The 20,959-nt window shown below is 37.2% G+C and overlaps 1 protein-coding gene across 1 annotated transcript in view; it reads right to left on the reverse strand.

Moving 5' to 3' along the window:
- Nucleotides 1-20,959, reverse strand: part of slit1a (slit homolog 1a (Drosophila)) — a 75,681-nt gene that overhangs the window by 22,459 nt on the left and 32,263 nt on the right. Inside the window, exons 5-17 of the mRNA XM_073872820.1 lie at nt 14,920-14,991; nt 14,763-14,834; nt 14,565-14,636; nt 11,649-11,812; nt 11,324-11,471; nt 8,077-8,148; nt 7,439-7,510; nt 7,129-7,200; nt 6,831-6,974; nt 4,103-4,266; nt 3,460-3,483; nt 2,668-2,812; nt 1,566-1,640 (exon numbers count right to left, since the gene is read on the reverse strand). Of these exons, the coding sequence (XP_073728921.1) occupies nt 1,566-1,640; nt 2,668-2,812; nt 3,460-3,483; nt 4,103-4,266; nt 6,831-6,974; nt 7,129-7,200; nt 7,439-7,510; nt 8,077-8,148; nt 11,324-11,471; nt 11,649-11,812; nt 14,565-14,636; nt 14,763-14,834; nt 14,920-14,991 (1,296 nt within the window). The remainder of the gene's footprint in view (nt 1-1,565; nt 1,641-2,667; nt 2,813-3,459; nt 3,484-4,102; nt 4,267-6,830; nt 6,975-7,128; nt 7,201-7,438; nt 7,511-8,076; nt 8,149-11,323; nt 11,472-11,648; nt 11,813-14,564; nt 14,637-14,762; nt 14,835-14,919; nt 14,992-20,959) is intronic.

A 20,959-nucleotide genomic window follows, 5' to 3' on the forward strand; every position in this document is an offset into this window, starting at 1 on the left:
GGCCCATATAAAGAAATGACCTTCTGTGGATGTGTTCCTCATCTGTGAAATGATCTGCCGCTTGTGATAAGATCTGCTGACTCTGTAGTCGTCTTTAAAGGATTAGTCCATTTTCTTAAAAGAAAAATCCAGATAATTTACTCACCACCATGTCATCCAAAATGTTGATGTCTTTCTTTGTTCAGTCCAGAAGAAATTATGTTTTTTGAGGAAAACATTGCAGGATTTTTCTCATTTTAATGGACTTTAATGGACCCCAACACTTAACACTTAACACAACAAGTAACAGTTTTTTTCAACGGAGTTTTAAAGGACTATAAATGATCCCAAACAAGGCATAAGGGTCTTATCTAGTGAAACGCTTGTCATTTTTGACAAGAAAAATAACAAATATGTACTTTTAAACCACAACTTTTCGTCTAGGTCCGGTCCAGCGCGACCTAACGTAAATGCTTGTGATGTAGGGAGGTCACGTGTTACATATATAAAACGCACATTTGCGGACCATTTTAAACAATAAACTGCCACAAAGACATTAATTAGTATCAGTTGACATACAACAACGTAGGAACGGTCCTCTTTCAACACACTTGTAAACACTGGGGCGGAGTTTCGCGTTCGTCCTCTGTGAGCTCTTGACGTGATGATGTATTGCGTGAGGTCACGCTGACGCTTTCAGGACCAGAGGAATATGAGAAGTTGTAGTTTAAAAGTGCATATTTTTTATTTTTCTTGTCAAAAATGACAGTCGTTTTGCTAGATAAGACCCTTATGCCTCGTTTGGGATCAGTTAGAGTCCTTTGATACTCTGTTGAAAAAACTGTTACTTGTTGTGTTAAGTATTAAGTGTTGGTGTCCATTAAAGTCCAATAAAATGAGAAAAATCCTGCAATGTTTTCCTCAAAAAACATTATTTCTTCTGGACTGAACAAAGAAAGACATCAACATTTTGGATGACATGGTGGTGAGTAAATTATCTGGATTATTCTTTTAAGAAAATTGACTAATCCTTTAAAAATGGGCTAAAACCCATTTGTTCCACCAACACCTCACTTAATACTACAGAGCTTAATGTCTTTTTCTATTGTTCTATCTTTATCTTTTCTGTCATAAAAAACTAACCCTTGTCTATGTATACTGTGATAGACTTGATAAGACTAGTTCTAGTGCACTTATGTATTGCTGTTCTTGTGTTGCTCTAATTGCCTCTTCCTGCCTTGCCTTGATTTGTAAGTAAAAAAGTGTCTGCTAAATCAGTGGTTCTCACATTGGGGGCCGGGGGGCCTCAGTTTTATGACATTTTATAAAATATATTAATTTATCATAAATTCTGTGTAAAAAAAATAAGGCTACTAACAAACAAGTACTAATTTGTATAATTTAATATGTTTTGTTTAAATAAAATGTTGCGTTTTAGAACACATTTGTCATAACTTTTCTTTGGGGGGGGCGCGAAGGAAAACTCCGCACACCTTGAAAAAGTTTGAGAACCACTGTGCTAAATGACTAAATATAATGTAAATGTAAATGACATGAAATGATGTAAATCTGAGAACAGTTCTTACATTTTCTTCAGGTGTGTAAGTGTCTTGAATACACCGGTGGCTTCTATGGTTGTGATCTCATTATTGTTCAGGCGGCTTGTAAGAAAAAATAAAACAAAGGAAAATTAGAGAAGGAAAACATAAGTTATAAAGTACAGCATTTGGTTAAATCAGAACGGATACAAACAGACTTTCATGAAATCTAGTATGCACTGAAATTTCGGTCACTGAAAAGATCTCTACTGCCTGTGATCTCATTTGATGTCTCTCTAGCTTCAGAGACGTGTTTTTTAAGTCAAGTTTAAGTCCTCCTCTAAAACGCAACTAGTCTCAACCTCAGACGTCACGCCCACAGACTGTTGGCGAAATGTCTGATGTTTTTCGTACACTTTCCTGGAAACCCTGTGGGAATGTCGAAGTCGTCTTTGATTTGTTGAAATAAACCGGATTTCCAGGAGATATGAGTGTTGCGATTAGTTTCGGTTCCTGAAAAACAAAGCTCTGACGTTCCATTGAGGAAGAGAATCAGTCGTGTTCACGTGAAAAATAATGATCAGTTATCAGGATCAGCTAAACATTTGATTCTCAAAAATATGCAAAGTTCACAGCATAGACTCTCTAAAAGACGTCCAACAGTTTTGCTTGAGGCAGTTAGTGGAGTCAAAAAGTTTGGTTCTCCTGAATTGCTTGTAGGTGTTAAAATTATTGTGTATCTTTACTAAATGTAACAAGGCCGCTGAGTAGCTGCATTACTTTACTACTTTTTGCATGTTGTCGTTTTCTAAATCTTTACATTATTTAAATAAAATGCTGTTAAATTTTACTATGTTGCATATCATGAAATGAAGAATATTAAGTATTGTTTTATTTTTATCCAATTTTGGTGTGTTACTTTCAATTTTTTATTGTTTTATTGTGGGTTCTCAGATAACTCATTAAATTATTTTAACTAAAAAGTCTAAAATGTATACAATTATATAAATACTTAAAAAATAATATTTTTTTTACAGTATAAAGTTTGTTTCAGTATCAGTTTTGGCCCAGGGTTTTCATTTGGGTGCATGCGGGCTATGTGTGAACGCTTCACATGACTGTGATTGATTGTAAGATTGTGTTGTCTTACAGTTCTGTTGTGGACACTGGGATGTGCTCTGGGATGCGGCTCAGTCGAAGGTTCGAACAGTCAACCACATTCGACTCACAGCGACATTTGGCTGGGCAGACCGGGTCATTATTACAGTCGTTATTTAGCCTGGTGTCCTCAGTTCCTATAACACAGATTAAACGCTCAGACAAGAATATCCAGAGTGAAGAGACAAAGCTGTTATACTGCATACATGAGGGTTAAATTATACAAAGTCTGTTTCATCATAACTCACAATGTCACACACACACACACACACACACACATGCACGCACAAGATAACTATCAAACGTCATGTTCCCGTTTACTGGAAGTGTAAAGTTTTTGTTTTGAAAAATGAGCTAACATATAAGACAACAAAACTGATCCATGTTTCATAAGCTAAAGAGAAGACATCTCTTAAGGTTAATATGAAATTCTGTTCATTATAACAGTTTTCTAATGTTTAGCATACAGTACAGATGAGACTCTTCAACATAAAGTCTTTGTGTTTTCAGTATTACTTGTGTTGTGTAAGAGATTATAAATGGCAGACTAGAGCAAAGCCACATGTTTATATGGTCTGGGTTTAATTTGAAACTTCCTATAATTTATTGAATAAAACACTGAACTCCAGAACAAGAGCAGTTTTTCATGCCATTCAGAATTCTCCAGCAAAACCATTTCTCCCCATTTTCTCCCCAGTTTGTTTTTCTTTCAATAGCACTGAAATAAAAGTGTATCTGCTAATAAAGGTCTAATATTTAGTTTCATGTTCAGTGCAGTTCTCACCTGGGATGATGTACTGCTCATTGGCTGTTATGGAGACACAAACAGAAATCAAGTTTTCAGGATTGTTTATAAATATGATGTTGAACATTGAATGAGATTTTTTGACAGCTAAATAACATGCAAGAAAGTAGACCAAATAGACTGCCTTTAGCTGGATTGATAGTGTTATAGGCTTTAGTTAAAGTGCTGTAACAGCTCTAAACAGAGATGGTTTACCAGGTTGACCTCAGCTTCACCAACTGATGAACCACCTGCTCATGCCATACTGCCCTACAAAGGCAAAGCGCAGTAACTATGCATTTGGTCAAAATTGAGGTTTGAAATTGGCTTTGTGAGATCTATTGTGTCTTGTGACAAAGTCTCCTGGTTCAATTTTGTCCCATTTCAGAGAAAAGTTTTCTCATTTTCAGTGTTTGCGTACTAGTTACTGCACTTAGCTTTTGGAGGGCATCATAACCATACAGCTAAAAGCTTGAGAAGCAGCCAGGACAAATGTGTCCCAACAACTACTGTCTTTCATTTGCATTTAAAAAAACTTTGCATTTGCATTTTTATGTGCTAATGTCAGAAGAAATCTGATGTAGAAAGTACTCCTGTGATCAAAGTTATATCAGAACTAAACCGAATGGCAGAGATGTTTTACCAGAGCAGCGAAACTTCTTGCTCTTGATTTGACCGATGCGTTTGTTGGCGAGACGGCGAGGACTGGTGCAGCGGGCACCGCTGGTCTCAATGGGGTTCGAGCGGAGATAATCAGCCAACCACTTCAGATTACAGTCACAGATGAACGGATTCTGTGCTAAATGACTGCAGTGACACAGAAAAGAAAACTCCTTCAAAAGCACAGAACAAAAAAAACTTTATGCCAAACTGTAGATGATTTTTTTACAGTGTTCAACCTTTGCACAAAAATGCAAAAAAATAAAAAAGATTGATGGACATTATCACTTTTAAGCACTGATATTAAATTAAGCACAATAATAAAAAACATTAAAGGGCACATATTATGCCCATTTGCACAATATGTAATATAAGTCTCAGGTGTGTCCAGAATGCGTCTGTAAAGTTTCAGCTCAAAACACCCCACAGATCATTTATTATAGCATGTCCAAAGTGTCCCTATTTGGGTGGGAGCAAAAACACACTGTTTTGTGTGTTTACCTTTAAATGCAAATTGCTCTTCATTGCCTTACCAAATGAGATGCATTGGCAAAAATAGATCTGATTTAACAGAGAATCACCGAAAGAAAGAGCAGACAGCATCCAACTCACTAAGGGCAGAAACTATGGTAAAACAGGACTTTAAGTCAGCTGACATTGGGCGGGGCTTTAGCAGTGTGACATCACTTTGCTAAGAGAATCAAAACAGCATGTCTAAGGAGATTACGTGGTTTAACGGGGCAGGGCTCCAGACTAACTTTTTTCACTAGGAGCACAGTGGCCCCCAACTGAAAATTTTAGGGGCACAACCAGAAAATGTAGGGGCACACATTGTAAATCAACATGCTAACCAAATATTCACATTTCTACTAATTTTCACTGTATTACTAATAAATACTTTAATGATAGATGCAGAAAGCACAATGTGCTGTTTTCAAATTCAGTGTCACATCACAAAAAAAGGTCAAATTTACTGGTTGCACATGTGCGACTGGATGTAAAATTCAGTGGCACACTCTCAAATTTTGGTGGCAAAATGCGACCATTTGGTAGCAGTCTAAAAAAGAAGACGTGAATAGATTTTTTTCATCATAGGGTGGTTGTGTTCACACACCGCCAACACACATTTATGTCTAAACACCTTGTAAAAGTGGATTTTGTATAATAGTTGCCCTTTAATTGAACACACATTGTTTTTAAAAATAGTGGCTAATATTATCTCTCCTCCACTGACATATTTGTTTAATCTTTAATAACAAATAAAATTCCACAGATCTGTAAGTCACCATTCGTTGTTCCATTGTTCAAAGGGAGTGATCACTCTTCATTGGACAATTATAGATCTATATCTAAACTCTGTGTTATCTCGAAAGTATTGGAAAAATTGGTTAGCATGCAATTGACACAGTTTTTAAATACTCATAATATCATGTCTACTAACCAATCCGGTTTCCGAAAAGGATACAGTACATCTTCAGCAATCTTAAAAGTTTTAAATGATATAGTGGAGTCAATAGATAACAAGAAACACTGTGCATGTCTTTTTATTGACTTTTCAAAGGCCTTTCGACACAGTGGATCACAATATGTTACTAAAAAGGCTTCGATCAGTAGGTCTATCAGAAAATGTTATTTTATGGTTTAGTTCCTATTTAAAGGGAAGATCTCAACGTGTCCAAGTGGATGGTACTCAATCTGATTCATTGGAGGTTGTAGGGGGAGTCCCTCAAGGATCTGTGTTAGGCCCGCTATTGTTCACTATATATATATAAACTGCTTAGATTTTAATATTGAAAATATAAAGTTTTATTTTTATGCTGATGACACTATTATATATTGTCCAGCTTCCTCTAAACAACAGTCTGTAGCTAATATCTAGGGGTGGCACGGTTCATGAAAAAAATCCGAACCGTTCGGTTCGCTTGTCTCGGTTCGGAGCGTGTGTGTGTCGCATGGTTCGATGGTTCATGACATGCGCAATGTATGTAGCCTCGTGCCCTGTATATGACCTCAGATAGCGTGTTTCCCTTTCGCAAATCGCGCGAAAGAAGAGGTGACTTGTGTGGAGAGTGAGTGCTGCATGTCATGTTACGTGTAGAAATGGCAAGTGGGAAGGAAGTCTGTCCGAAGTTGGAGGATGCGCCAGTGTCATTTAAGTTTGGTGCGTGGAAACATTTTGTTATTTCATGTTATAGAAGTGAAGGACAGATTTGTGCATGATTACATGATATAACTTTTTTAATACTGTATCCTAAATTATGGATAATACATTTCTGGAGTGTTAAAAAATAACAACAAGAACCTTACAGAACCGAGAACCGTGACCATAAAACCGTGATACGAACCGAACCGAGGGTTTTGTGAACCGTGCCACCCCTACTAATATCATATGGCCAATTTAAATATTTATTAAACAAATATCTGAGTTTTATTTCATATTTAAGTAATGGTGTTGGTTGTATGTTTGTTATTTGTAAATTCGTAAGTTGAAACTAAAACTGTCTATGTAAACTGAGTTGCAAAAGAGATTTTAATCTCAATAATTTTTCCAGTGCAAGCTACTTCTGATATGATATTTTTCTATGACACATTAATGAATGAAGTTATTGTGTGGGACACTCCATGGCACTTTCGTTTATATGCTAATATTCTGCTATAACAGCTGGATTGTGATAAGCTGCTGTGATGTCTGTAGATTGGTTTGTACTCACAGTGTCTGAATTGCACGCAGAGAGGTGAAGGTGCCCTTGGCCAGCGTTTGGATTTTGTTGTCATATAAAGACAGCAGTGAGAGATTTTGCAGGTCCTGAAACGTGTTGGCTCGGAGACAGTGGATCTTGTTTGCATTTAAAAGGCTGAACACAAAAGCAGGGACAAAAGAGAAAGTGTACGAGTTTATGACGAAGTCACATAGCTTTGTACACGGTAGCTCTGAACACTCACTGATATTCAAATAATCATCTTGTGATCTTATAAACACTTCTAGACATTTCTTTCAGATACACTTACAGCAGCTGAAGGGCGTAAAGTCCATCAAACACTCCTCTGGGTAGATCAGTGATCTTATTACCATACAGCACCCTGGACATCAGAGACAGACAGACATTCAGTATAACACACACACACACAAATGTGGTTTACAGGAACAATTCCATAGACGCAATGTACAAAATTCTATTCCCCAAACCACTTCCTGTGTCCCTTAAACCATGTTTATAGCATAATAAACATGTCATTATACACTATTCATGTCTCCATAAACCACATATACCAACCCACACCTAACCACACAAACACACACAGACAAACACGCACTCACAGTGAGTTTAAGGAGCGTAGGCCATGGAAAGCATCGGGTGCTATCTCAGAAATCTGGTTGTTGCTGAGATCTCTGTGAAGAGAGAGATTGTGTCAGTAGATGCACGTGTACTCTGGTGGTTCTGGTCTGTTTTAGGCTCATGTGGTTGTAGGTATATAAATGAATAGTTTTTAACCTCGAGCCCCGCTGTGGTGAGGGCTATTAGTAAACGGCAAGAAATCTGGACCTCAGAGACGACTTTAATAAGCCTGTGGTCTAGCCATCAAACCACACTTCAGTACAACACTACAGACAGCCAGACTGAAAACATTTCCCAACAAGATGAATTGTGTATACAGTATGTGTTTTTATGAGCGGATGACATGGTTTAAAATCAAAACGCATCTGTAAGCTGGTTTAATGAGCTGGCAAACAGACTGGTTTTGTGGTGTGTAGCAGCGCTAACCAGCTTACTTTTACTTTGCCACACAAATCTCAGTGCCGTCTAGTCCCATCATCTATCATTTAAGCAAAAATACAGCTCGTGATGTCTGAATCTTACAGTAGTGGTTAGTCAGTGTTGGTCTCCTAAAACATTGACAAATGTAATCTTGTACCTTACATAACAGCAGGTATGTTTTTGTATGCGGTTTCCTTACATTCGGCGAAGTTTCTTGTACGGAGAGAACGCTCCAGGAGGGATTGACTTAATGCCGTTCTGTTCCAGACGTCTATAGAAAACAAAAATGGATAATAGATATGAAAATATTAAAACACTACAGCGACAAAGTAAATATAATTACTTTCACACTTGATTCACTCTCAAAGTTAAACCAACAACAATCAGAAATTATTTTCTAGATCAGTCATCAATCTAGATCCGGTTTGCATCCATGTCTCTATCTCTATCTCTCTTGATTTGGAAGTTTTGGTTTACTAAATCAGTTTTAGTGTAACCGTTTTGGACTGTGATCATTTGTTAGAATGGACACAAAGTATCTAAAGTGATGTTCATATCTCTGATGTTCTGTATTTATGGTAGCGACTGCAGAAAGCAGCAAAATACTGCCAGAGTCATCACACATCATCCATCATCCAGTACATAATGTGCTTATGTCTAGAAACAAAATAACATTGAGTTGTGCTCAAAGGAAGTCATGTTTTTCCACTGAAAACCTTTACATAGTTTTTGTGGTTGTGTCATGGGTTAAATAATTGATAGCTTATGTCTTGTAAAGTATTCACAGTCCTACACTCGCCACAGGGATTTATTCAATAAAGTAAAATACTTTAATGTGTTTGTTTTTGAGTAATCTTATATAAGAAATAAGAATCTTATACTAATACGGTGTCATACTGTATATTTATATAATTGTGTAACACTTTTCTTTACACTTACACAGCTTCTGTTACACCGACCTCTGTGTAAAGGGGGTCGCACACCGGCCGCGCAGCTCAGCGTCGCGCCACGTCGAGTCGCGTCTAGGACAACTCGGACGTATCGTAAACCGGAAGTGCACATTAAATAGCGCGAGCTTCGTCAGATAGCGTCTACTTCAAAATGCAAAATATACGTTAGCAGCCAATGTTAACCGTTAATGATTTGGGACAATTATGATGTTATTTAATGTTAAACTATGTGTGGCGCGACAGGGATTTGAGCAACTTCCTGAGTCAAAGCTGGGCGAAGTGGACAGGCGCCACCTGTCGGCGCCCGTGTGCGTATACTCAGAAAGCAATGTGTTAGAGTTTTTTTAGAACGGTGCGGCGCTGCGTGGCACTGAGCTGCGCGTCCTGTGTGCGACCCCCTTAACAGTACTTCCTTACACACTTCTGAGTGGATACTATATATTGATGGTACTTAAGTCTAGTATAAGTCTAGTAAGTTTAATGTCTTATTGTGCTTTGCAAATACCTTAACACTTAACAGTTTATTTTGTAAAAAATTAGTTAAACAAAGACACATAACAAAAACAACAAAAAGGCACTAAAATCTTAATTACTGCAAAAATTACATGTGTGCAACGGACAGTTTTTGTTGTTATGATAACATTTTTAAATATTAATTTGTTTGTGACACTGAACATCATGTCAGATTAGATATTGAGTAACTCTTATGAAAACAGTTTAAATATGGTGATTGTGATTATTTTCGTGGCCTACACGTCAGTGTTATTGGCAGAAACATCAGGTAGCGGTGCATCTTACTGTTACGGTACATTCACATGGGGCGTAAACGTTAACGCTTAACGGAAAGGCGTGTCTGAAGCGTGGCCAACAGCCAATCACAGTGGCCGCTATATATGCTCCGGTCTTCCATAAACGTAATTGGCTGCCTCTGTCTAGGTTATTTGCATAAGACGATCTGATTGGCTGACACAAGCGTTGCCGCTTGAAAAGTTGAGAAATGTTCAACTTCTGCCGATGAACACGGCACTGACGAATCCACAATTCAGTTCAGCAACGCATGACGTCACCCATAAAAGTGAATGGGAAGCGTTAACGCTTATGCCCCGTGTGAATGCACTGTTAGTGTTAACGCTTGACGGATGGCGTGACTGAAGGGTGGCTAACAGCCAATCACAGTGGCCACAACACATGCACCTATTTGCATATAAGGCAATCTCATTGGCTGACGCCAGCTTCGGTGCTTGAAAAGTTGAGAAATGTTTAAAGCTCCCGTTTTTCCTGTGTTTTTGAAGCTATAGCTGCGTCCGAAACCGCCTACTTACATACTATATAGTAGGCGAAGTAGTGCTTTTTGCATACTATATAGTATGAAAGTAGGCGGTTTCGGATGCAGCGTATGTTTGTGTTTATGGTGCGCAATATAACGTGTTTATGTTTTTATGTTAAAAACGCAGTATTTTTCACAAAATTTCAATGTCGTAAAAACAGGCTGATGTCTTCCTTGTTCTATGAAGTCCCTCCTTCAGAAATACGTAACGAGTTCTGATTGTGTAGTTCGTTTAGTGTGTTGTGATTGGACAGCAGCTTAGCTTAGCAGAGCCGTTTGAGCCAAAGCTGGTGACTGATGTATTCCTGTGGGCGGAGTTTACTCAAAAACTGATTTATTGGCTTCATTCAATCGGGAAGTAGAGGGCTGTAGTCCAAACCGGACTATATCGCCTGGCAGTGAACTTTGAGCTTTATCATTTTGCAACATTACACACCAACTAAAGTTTAAAAAATGGGATCACAAAAAACATGACCTTTGACGTCTACCACGAGCAATGCCAATGACATGATGCTGACGGATGCACAATTCAGTTCGGCAACACATGACGTCACTGATTCAAAATTAATGAGAAGCGTTAACGCTGATGGCCCGTGTACCGTTAGACTTGAAATGTCACAATGGGGTCTGGTTGTGTTTTTAGGGGTCTGGTTTAATGGCACAGCCTGTGGGTTTAGTCTACAATACTGTGAAGAAAGCGTCTCTGTTCAGAGTGGCTCATTTAAAACAGGAAAGTCATTTGTCGGGGTCATTTAGTGCCCGGCCAGCAACCGTTTCGACTTAAACACTTACAGAATTTCCCTTCTGTTGAAAAGCCGAGCACTCAGTGGGAAACAGAGCAACACAATTTACATTCCTCAGATTGCAGTGATTCCAGACAGCACATTCCTGTGGGCTCCTGTTCCCGACTCTTCTGTTCGGCCTATTTATATATGTGTTCAAATAAATCTACTGGAGATGGGACTATAATCATCAGATCACCACTTTCATGTTTAGTGCATTCTGATTTATTTGTGTTCTGTTGTATGAATGTGAGCTTAGGCTTTTAACAATTCATTGGTCACACCTCTTATTTGCCATAATGTTTTCTCTTTAGAAAAACCCATTGATAAATTTATGGATGTTATGACAAAGCGTTATAATAATGTTATACTGGCGAGTACACTCACATCTCTGTCATACTGTCAGGCAGATTGGCTGGGATCGCTGTCAGTCCCTTCCCTCGACAGTCCACAATATTATTACTGCAGGTGCAGACTGCCGGACACGAACCCGCAGCAAAACTACACAGCTGAACACCGCCGTCTGCAGTCTGACCTACAGAGTCAAGAGGAACCACAATCAATTATTTACAGATTATTGTATTATTGTATGTAAATCAATTGGAAACTAGCAATTAGATGCAAACTCTGGCATAACAGTTTTGGTATGCATGGTCCCTGTTAATTAAATTATAAAAATTCTTCCCTGCCATTGTGTGTAGAAAAAACGTACCTGAACATGTGAACTCATGTTTCTGAACCTCGGCTACGTTGAGTCCTCGCAGCGGAGCCGGAGAGGTGCATTGGGTGAACAGACCGATGGTCGGTCGTTCCCGCAGCCACTGGGATAACCAGGCAAGATGACAGTCACAGTTCAGGTTGTTGGAATGCAAACGGCTGAAGATGAGCACATAAACATTGAGTTAAGCTGTAACCTGATCTTATACATCACGTCACACCATTCTCAAAATATTACTAACCAGCTCCTTAATATTTCTTTTAGTTATTAATCTTTTCATTTGGTAAAGATCAAGCTCAAAGGTGAAACTGTAACTTTGTTACTGTAACTTACTCTTTTAAAATACACAGTAAAAAAAAGAAGCTATACATTTAATTCAATCATATAGTTTACATTCTTTAATGTTTATTTCAGAACATAAATCTGTTGTTGAATCCTATCATCTAAAAGAATAAATAACAAACAAACAAACATGAAAGTCAATAAAGGCGTTCAGAGAGCATCTAGTTGTTTCATAAATACATTGTTCAGATGTTTATATAGATGACAGTGTTTATGTCTGTGGTGATATGTTGTGTGTGTTTGTGGTTTAAGGCGACTGGCGTCACACCAACACTTCATGGAATGAGTCTGTATGCGTTTACTGTCTCTGTGCTCTTCATCTTAACTGCACTCTTCAATAAACTACTCTACACTTCACTTTTATCTGTAAAAGATATATAAAATATCTATAAATAACAACCATGTCATCCACAACTTTATCAGCATGAAAAACTAGGCCTACACAATCATTTAATCTGATGTGTTAAAAAATACTGGACTAAGAAGAGTTGTCTAAAACTGAATTTATATATAAGTGCATGCAAGCATTTTTGACTTAAACCTCCACTTATTTGGACCAGACATAACAGTAAACAGTTGCAAAATCATTTTAAATAAACAACTAGAAACAGTGCAACACTGTAAAACCCGACAAGTTCCGAGTACTCAAAACTTTTGTTGAAACTGATTACATTAAACATTTAAAACCAACATTTTTAAGTGAAGAATATTTGAAGAGTTTGGTTCAAAAACCCAATAAACACCATTTTTGGAAAAAAAATGAGTTACTTCCAAAATCAGTATTATATCAGGTCAGTATTTAAAAGTAAATTCTTAATTTTACGCAAAATCCAGTATCCGCAGTGTTATTCTGTCATCTTTTCTCCCAAAACGCAATCAAAACGCCACTCCTCTTTTCTGCAGAATGCAATAAATCCCCTCAACAAATTACAGCGCACCATTCCAATAAAAAAAAAAAAACGCTGCGTTGAGTACACAGAATCCTAGTTTTCCTCATCTACTTTGTACTTCGTGATCAACAAACAAACAAAAACAAAATGCCATTAAACACTTTAATGGCATTGATAAACCTGTGATGGTTCTGTGACGGGAAAGAAATGTAAGACATCAACATTTAATAATTTACGCGAGAAGCACTCGGGAGACGGTTGCTTGTTCTCCCGACAGCATCAAGCTCATGCTAACACATTGACCCCAGAGGATCTTTTCAAAAACTTTCCATAATTTTACTCAAAGTCAACGAGAATCGAGCAGGACCAAAAACATTTTACAGCTGATCGCTGTGAAAAATGTTAAGCGACGACGTCAAGTATAAGCGCAGCAATGACAGTGTTCTTAATATGACAACATAAGTGTTTTGATTAATGCCATTAATGTTTATTTCTTTAATCTGTGTATACCACTGTTCAAATAAATGAATATAACATGGCAAAGATGAATGCACATTTATACATTGATTCAATAGATTTATAGCATTTTGAAAAAAAAAACTTGTCATGGATTTATTGCATTTTGTGGAAAAAAATATTCATTTTTATAATAAATCTTTGAAAAACAAGTTATGGGTTTGATTTTTTTATGTTTTTATAACCTAAAGATGCTATGTGAAAGTTTGTAACAGAAAATAGTGGTTTTCATCTTGTCACTTTCTTGGTATAGAAAACACGTTTTTACCGAAATTAGTCAAAATGGATTTATTGCATTTTGGAACCAAACTCTTCATTTATAAATTACAATTAATCTATATTTAAAAGTTTACTTTTATTTAATTTTTAAGTACACTATACTTAAAATAACAGTTTACCATTTATTTTTTTGTATACTGTACTTAATACAATTGTTTCCATTAAATTTTTGTTCACAAGTCCCAGAAACAGATCTGGCGGCTCATGAAAAATGAAGACCAGTGTAAGTGTGAAGAGACTGAGGTCAGTGCTGACTTTCACACAGTTATTGTTTATATGATAAAACAACACATATCCGACCAACAGCCTAAGCACAGGCACTACACTTCTAAACAATGATAATAATAAAACAAAAAATATCAATCTTTTCTAAATCTCCAACATAAATAAATGTTTAACACTATTGAGTCTTTCTCTTTACTGAAAACCACATAAAATATCACTTAATGCAGGCTAAAGCAAAGCATGGCGGGAACTGGAAAGCCTCCTCAACCAATCGTGTTGATTGATCTTTAAACTTAAGTAAATTTGCAGTGCCACCTTAACTGGCAGACTAAATGCCATAAACCAAAAGTTTGTAATGATTTGCAGTGTTTGTTTAAATTAGGCTGTTGTATTGAAATGACTCTGTTATAAATAAAAGTTTTGAATTAGCAAAGCTATTTGACTCATTTTATTTGAGTTTGTGGAACACACATAAAACCTTTAAGTTGAATAAACTTTTTAATGACATTTGAGTACAAGGAGATTTCTCAACGAAATCTCATATGGAGATTTAGGTCATTTTCTTACTGTCCAGCCCTTAACCCCATCAGAAAACACTGGGTATAATTTAACACTTGCGTATACATGCTTTGTGTTTGTTTATATGTGTGTTACTCACAAGGTCCTGAGTTTGGGCATATGGTTGAAACTGGACACTGGAATACTGCTGATGTTGTTGTTGTTCAGCGTTCTGCCAAATATCAACAATCAAACCGTTTTAACCTAACATAAAATGTTTGATCAACATTGAACAGTAACATTTTCATGTTTTCATGTAGAGTTGAAACTATATGATATTTTTCTGTGAGATACTAACAAAACTTCAAGGCCTCGTAGCGCACGAAATGCTCCATCCTCAATACAGCTGATGTGATTCTTGTCCAGCTGACTGTAAAATACACAATCAAACAACTGTTAAACAAATACTTCACATATGTTTACTCATTTACTGTATTGTCAGGAGGTCTGCTTACAGGTTCTTGATATCTGTGGCTCCACGGAAAGCCTTTCGAGGAATCGCCTGAATGAAATTCTCGCTCAGGTCTCTGTAATCATAGAAAACACAATAGACATAACTTTATAGGCACACAGCAGCAGCCAATATAATAATAAACTAAATGTAATATCAGAACCTACAAGATAAACATTAATAAAACCCTATAATGCTCATTTCAGACAATGTCTTAGGCTGCGTTTACATTTTGCATTAACATGCGATCTCGGTGATCCGTTCACGCAGATCCGATCATTCGTATATCAGGACACGGCGCGTTTACATTTGTCACATAAATGTGGCTTCTGTATCTGGATGTGTGATCGGATCCCGTGCGGGGAGACGCGCGCTGGGTGGATAGCTGTCAATCAAAATGGGTACAGCTGTCTTTAGCCACAGGATTTAGGGTTTTCGCGCTAACCGCAATCCCGTATTGTACAGTGCTACTGAGAAGCCAACAGCAGAGAATAACTAGCAACCCCAACAACCGTGATGTTAACATTTTAAGCGTTATATTTTTTTAGCTTTAAATGCCTTCTTTAAAAGCCTTATAGCGTCCGCACAGTCCTGTTTAACTTTACCTGAACTTGACGTGCACCCGCATGCTTTAAATCAACAACAAAATCCGCGTGAAACATGACCGACTCCACTGTTTTATTCTGCCTTAATAAAGGGCTTTTGGCTCTGCCTGAACTTATATGTATATTTATATTTTAACCATAAACTGTTGTTAGTTATGTTTCCTGGTAATTTTAATATGATTTAATTAAAAGAGCTAACAATTTCCTAAATTTCCTGTTCATAGTGCGTAAGAAGTAATGTAATTTACAAACACGTATAAGTAACCTTGCATAAAACCAACACTGGATAAATGTATTTGGTTAATGTTATTATGGTTTGTACGTGTTTTAAAGTAACTTAAAATGTGTTAAATGAGACAGAAACAGCCGATTGACCAGAAAGAAGCGCAACATTCACGTTGATATGTCGCCATGGAAACTCAAGCATTATAACGATCCTGTTTTCTGCCATTAAATATTAAATCTCTCTATGAATAGGAACATATAACATATGCCTGAATAACTTTAATACAGTCAGCAGTGTTAAAATGCTTTTGAATATCGATTTATTAAGATACTTTTAAGCGTAGCTTCCATTGCTCCACAAATATGAATGTATGCGTCTCTCACCTGCGCTCCATGACCTAACCTCCTTTATTTTTGACAGCTGTCAGTGAGAGGAGATGATAGTGGGCGGGGTTTTTTGTGACGTTGACCTGTAAATGCAGATACGATGGCTGGATTGCGTTTACATTACACTGAGATCCGATCACAATGCGTCCTCGACTACCTCTGAATCAGGACACACAGATCGGATAACATTCCGATCACAGACGCGTTTACACTTGTCTTTTCAATGTGTATGTGGACAACATCCGGATACAGGTCGCATGTTAATGCCAAGTGTAAACGCAGCCTTATATTGCATTCATGTACAGTGAGGAAAATAAATATTTGAACATCCTGCTATTTTGCAAGTTCTCCCACTTAGAAATCATGGAGGGGTCTGAAATTATCATCGTAGGTGCATGTCCACTGTGAGAGACATAATCTAATAAATTCCAGAAATCACAATATAGGATTTTTTACTATTTATTTGTATGATACAGCTGCAAATAAGTATTTGAACACCTGTCTATCAGCTAGAATTCTGACCCTCAAAGACCTGTTAGTCTTCTATTAAAATGTCCCCCTCCATTCCATTTATTATCCTAAAGTAGATTCACCTGTTTGAGGTCGTTAACTGCATAAAGACACCTGTCCACCCCATACAATCAGTAAGAATCCAACTATTAACATGGCCAAGACCAAAGAGCTGTCCAAAGACACTAGAGACAAAATTGTACACCTCCACAAGGCTGGAAAGGGCTACGGGGAAATTGCCAAGCAGCTTGGTGAAAAAAGGTCCACTGTTGGAGCAATCATTAGAAAATGGAAGAAGCTAAACAATCTCCCTCGGACTGGGGCTCCATACAAGATCTCACCTCGTGGGGTCTCAATGATTCTAAGAAAGGTGAGAAATCAGCCCAGAACTACACGAAAGGAGCTGGTCAATGACCTGAAAAGAGCTGGGACCACCGTTTCCAAGGTTACTGTTGGTAATACACTAAGACATCATGGTTTGAAATCATGCATGGCACGAAAGGTTCCCCTGCTTAAACCAGCACATGTCCAGGCCCGTCTTAAGTTTGCCAATGACCATTTGGATGATCCAGAGGAATCATGGGAGAAAGTCATGTGGTCAGATGAGACCAAAATAGAACTTTTTGTTCATAATTCCACTAAACGTGTTTGGAGGAAGAAGATTGATGAGTACCATCCCAAGAACACCATCCCTACTGTAAAGCATGGGGGTGGTAGCACATGGGACAGGGCGACTGCACTGTATTAAGGAGAGAATGACCGGGGCCATGTATTGTGAGATTTTGACAATGACCCGAAGCACACAGCCAGGATAACCAAGGAGTGGCTCTGTAAGAAGCATATCAAGGTTTTGGCGTGGCCTAGCCAGTCTCCAGACCTAAACCCAATAGAGAATCTTTGGAGGGAGCTCAAACTCCATGTTTCTAAGCGGCAGGCCAGAAACCTGACTGATCTAGAGACGATCTGTGTGGAAGAGTGGGCCAAAATCCTCCTGCAGTGTGTGCAAACCTGGTGGAAAACTACACACTGTAAAAAATTTCTGTAATTTTGCGGTCTTTTACGGTAAATCTTACGGTAAATTACTGTATATGTAACTTCACGGTTAAAAACGTTATATGCAATGCATTGTGGGATATCATACAGTTTACAGTCCACAATTGTAAATTTACAATAAGACCATGGAGATTCCACAACATTGTCCCGTTATTTCCTGATTTGTCAGGATTTATACTCTGTCCACCGTTAAAGACTGCGTCCCAAATCACACCCTACACCCTGGCTTTTTCTCAATTCCAAGAACGCAAATAACGGACTTGCGTCCTCGTGGAGATCGGTCTTGCCAGGCGACCTTGGAAGAACGAACTCGGAAGTTTTGCCGCAATGACTTCTGGGGCGTAAAGCGATTTCAGCAAGTCTGCACTCGATGCATCCTCGATATCAAGAACACATCCGGGTATTTTCATGCGTCCTCTGTCCTTGCGTTCTTGAGAATTGGAATTGAACTTCGACCGTTAATGATGACGTAGAGCGAGGACACGAGGACGCAAGATCGCTGAAGAACGCATATTGAGAAACAGCCCCTCATTCACTATTCCCTACATTAGTTTCCTAATGATCCACCTGCAATCAAGTCAATGATTCAAGTACTGAAGCATTAATGATGGACACCTGTTGCTAATAAACAGAATCACTAAAGAAAAGATAAATAAAAAGAGAAGACATGAGCAGAAACACTTACAGACACAAAGACTTAGATGAACATTAACTGAAAATAACAGAGCACATTAAACCTCTCCCTATATCACCAGAGGAGAATTAAACATTTCCACAAACAGCATTACCATCTTCACTTATAGACCACTTTGACTTTATTTCTGTTATACATTTACAAAAGTTCTTACTGAGAACAAACAGGTGTTTACTAGACTTTACAAGCATTTTCTTTAAAGTCACCATTATGGTGATCACTGTTTTCATTAGTTGGGCTCTTGACTTGGTTTACAGTCTGGTTGTTATAACTGTGTCTTTATGATGCATGTTTGTTATGGCAAAGAAAACCAAGAGATGATAGAGTCTCATGAGGTTGGATGTCTGATTATTGATCAGTAGTTTGTCTTACCAGCCTTGTTATACTGCATCATGACAGTTAGTAGTATTTAGGGATGTTCATGACTAAGTATTTACATGTTTGAATCAGAATCATTAAACAACAAATACTAGTAGGCTATTACAGTAATTTGATATCTTGATAGAGTTACATGCATATGGACTTTTGCAAACTTGAAACTAGCCCTCAGCTGACAGACACAGACACCAAGAATAAGCCTATGATTCTCAACTAGGGTGACAAAAGAAAATGGGAAAACACTTCATCTGCATAATTTATTCATGCTGCAATGCATGCTGGGAGTCATGAATGAGTTTTTACTATGCTGATACCCAGCATGCATTGCAGCATGAAGCTTTCATTTGATGGTCACCATTGTTGAGATTCATAGACTGATTCTTGATGTCTGTGTGTGTAGTTTGCATATGCTTTTTTTGCATTTATTTGTAACCTATTTAAGATTGTATACTTTAACACTGAGTTTCTGTCACATTATTAGACTACTATAAGGGGTTGCCACCCATCTTATCACTTATGAGTTTCTGTATAAATTCAGTAAATTCCATTTGACTTATGAAACTATCACCATAAAGGTTATTAGTCAGCGATTATAACTTCTTTATACCTTTTTTGCTATACCCAATGTCTTTAAAATCACATTGAAACAGCAGGATAAATGTAACACCAAAGGCCAAGGATCACGAGTCCTACTAAAGCAACCGCTGATCACGAGAATGGTAACTATTATTTTCAACAAAAAAATCATATATTTCCTAATTAAACTAAGGCCTATTCCTGGTTTAAGATTATCCCTGTCCAGAAAAACACCCCTTAATGATTTACTTCTCAGTAAGAGCGAATGTACATATAAAATAAAATCTAACTGGTTTGTAATAAGTGAAGATGGTAATGCTGTTTGTGGAGTTTGATGCTCTTCTTGTGAGATCTTAGGAACTCTGAGTAAGTCTTGAGTCTCATCTAAGTCTGTAAGTTGAGTTTCTGCTTGTTTTCTTTTCTCTTTAATTCGGTTCTTGTTCATCTTTCATTCAGTGATTGTGTTTGTTAACAGTAGCTGTTCATCATTAACTCAATCATCACTTCATTATCTCATTAACTTCAACATTGGCTCTGTTTCTTTTACTCTTTGTAGTGTGGACACATTAAGCAGTGTTCTTTGACACCAAATATTTTGCTGTGGGGTTTAAAGGGTTAAATGGGTTAAACAGGTAATGTTTTTAGTAGGATTTGTTTTGTTAGGATTTGACTCAGTTTTTGGGTTACCATTATGCTGAAGAATAGTGTGGTTGTTTAGGTCAAGGATGGGCAATAGATCATTGATGTTATGCTGCCTTGTTTTATTTCAAAGCAGTTATTGTGTAGTTTGGTCGTGATGAACTACATAAGATTTGTGTTAAAGTGATTATAACACTACTGCACATTACATGTTTGCAGTTTAAGTTTAAAGTTATATTTGTTTTCTGTGGACTCAAATGAATTAAGTTTTTCAGTACTAACACCATGCATATATATATATATATATATATATATATATATATATATATATATATATATATATATATATATATATATATATATATATATATATATATATATATATTTAAACTTGAATGGATCAGGCAATTGGTTTTCTAAATGAAATGAGTTGTTTCCAGGACATTATAAAATTAGCATACTATAAAAATAAACAGTATTATACCGTATTTATTCAGTTAAAAGCTGTAAAATAACGTCAATAAACCGCAACACAACTACAGCAAGATACCGTTTTTATTTTACGGTAATGTATTGTAATTTCGTATTACGGGACATTACTGTAATTCTACGGGTATTAGCTGGCAACTTAATTGCCAGTAATTTACCGTAAATTTCACAAAAAAATTTTAACAGTGCAGGAAACGTTTGACCTCTATAATTGCAAACAAAGACTACTGTACCAAATATTAACATTGACTTTCTCAGGTGTTCAAATACTTATTTGCAGCTGTATCATACAAATAAATAGTAAAAAAAATCACAGTGGACATTCACCTACGATGACCCCACCATGATTTCTAAGTGGGAGAACTTGCAAAATAGCAGGGTGTTCAAATACTTATTTTCCTCACTGTATGTTTAGGTTTCAATCTCATTATTTTATTATTCAATTTATGTTAAGAGTTACATACAGATAACTGATATAGACAAAACAC

This window comes from Misgurnus anguillicaudatus, chromosome 11 (genome assembly GCF_027580225.2).
Source record: "Misgurnus anguillicaudatus chromosome 11, ASM2758022v2, whole genome shotgun sequence".
NCBI classification, from domain to species: domain Eukaryota; kingdom Metazoa; phylum Chordata; class Actinopteri; order Cypriniformes; family Cobitidae; genus Misgurnus; species Misgurnus anguillicaudatus.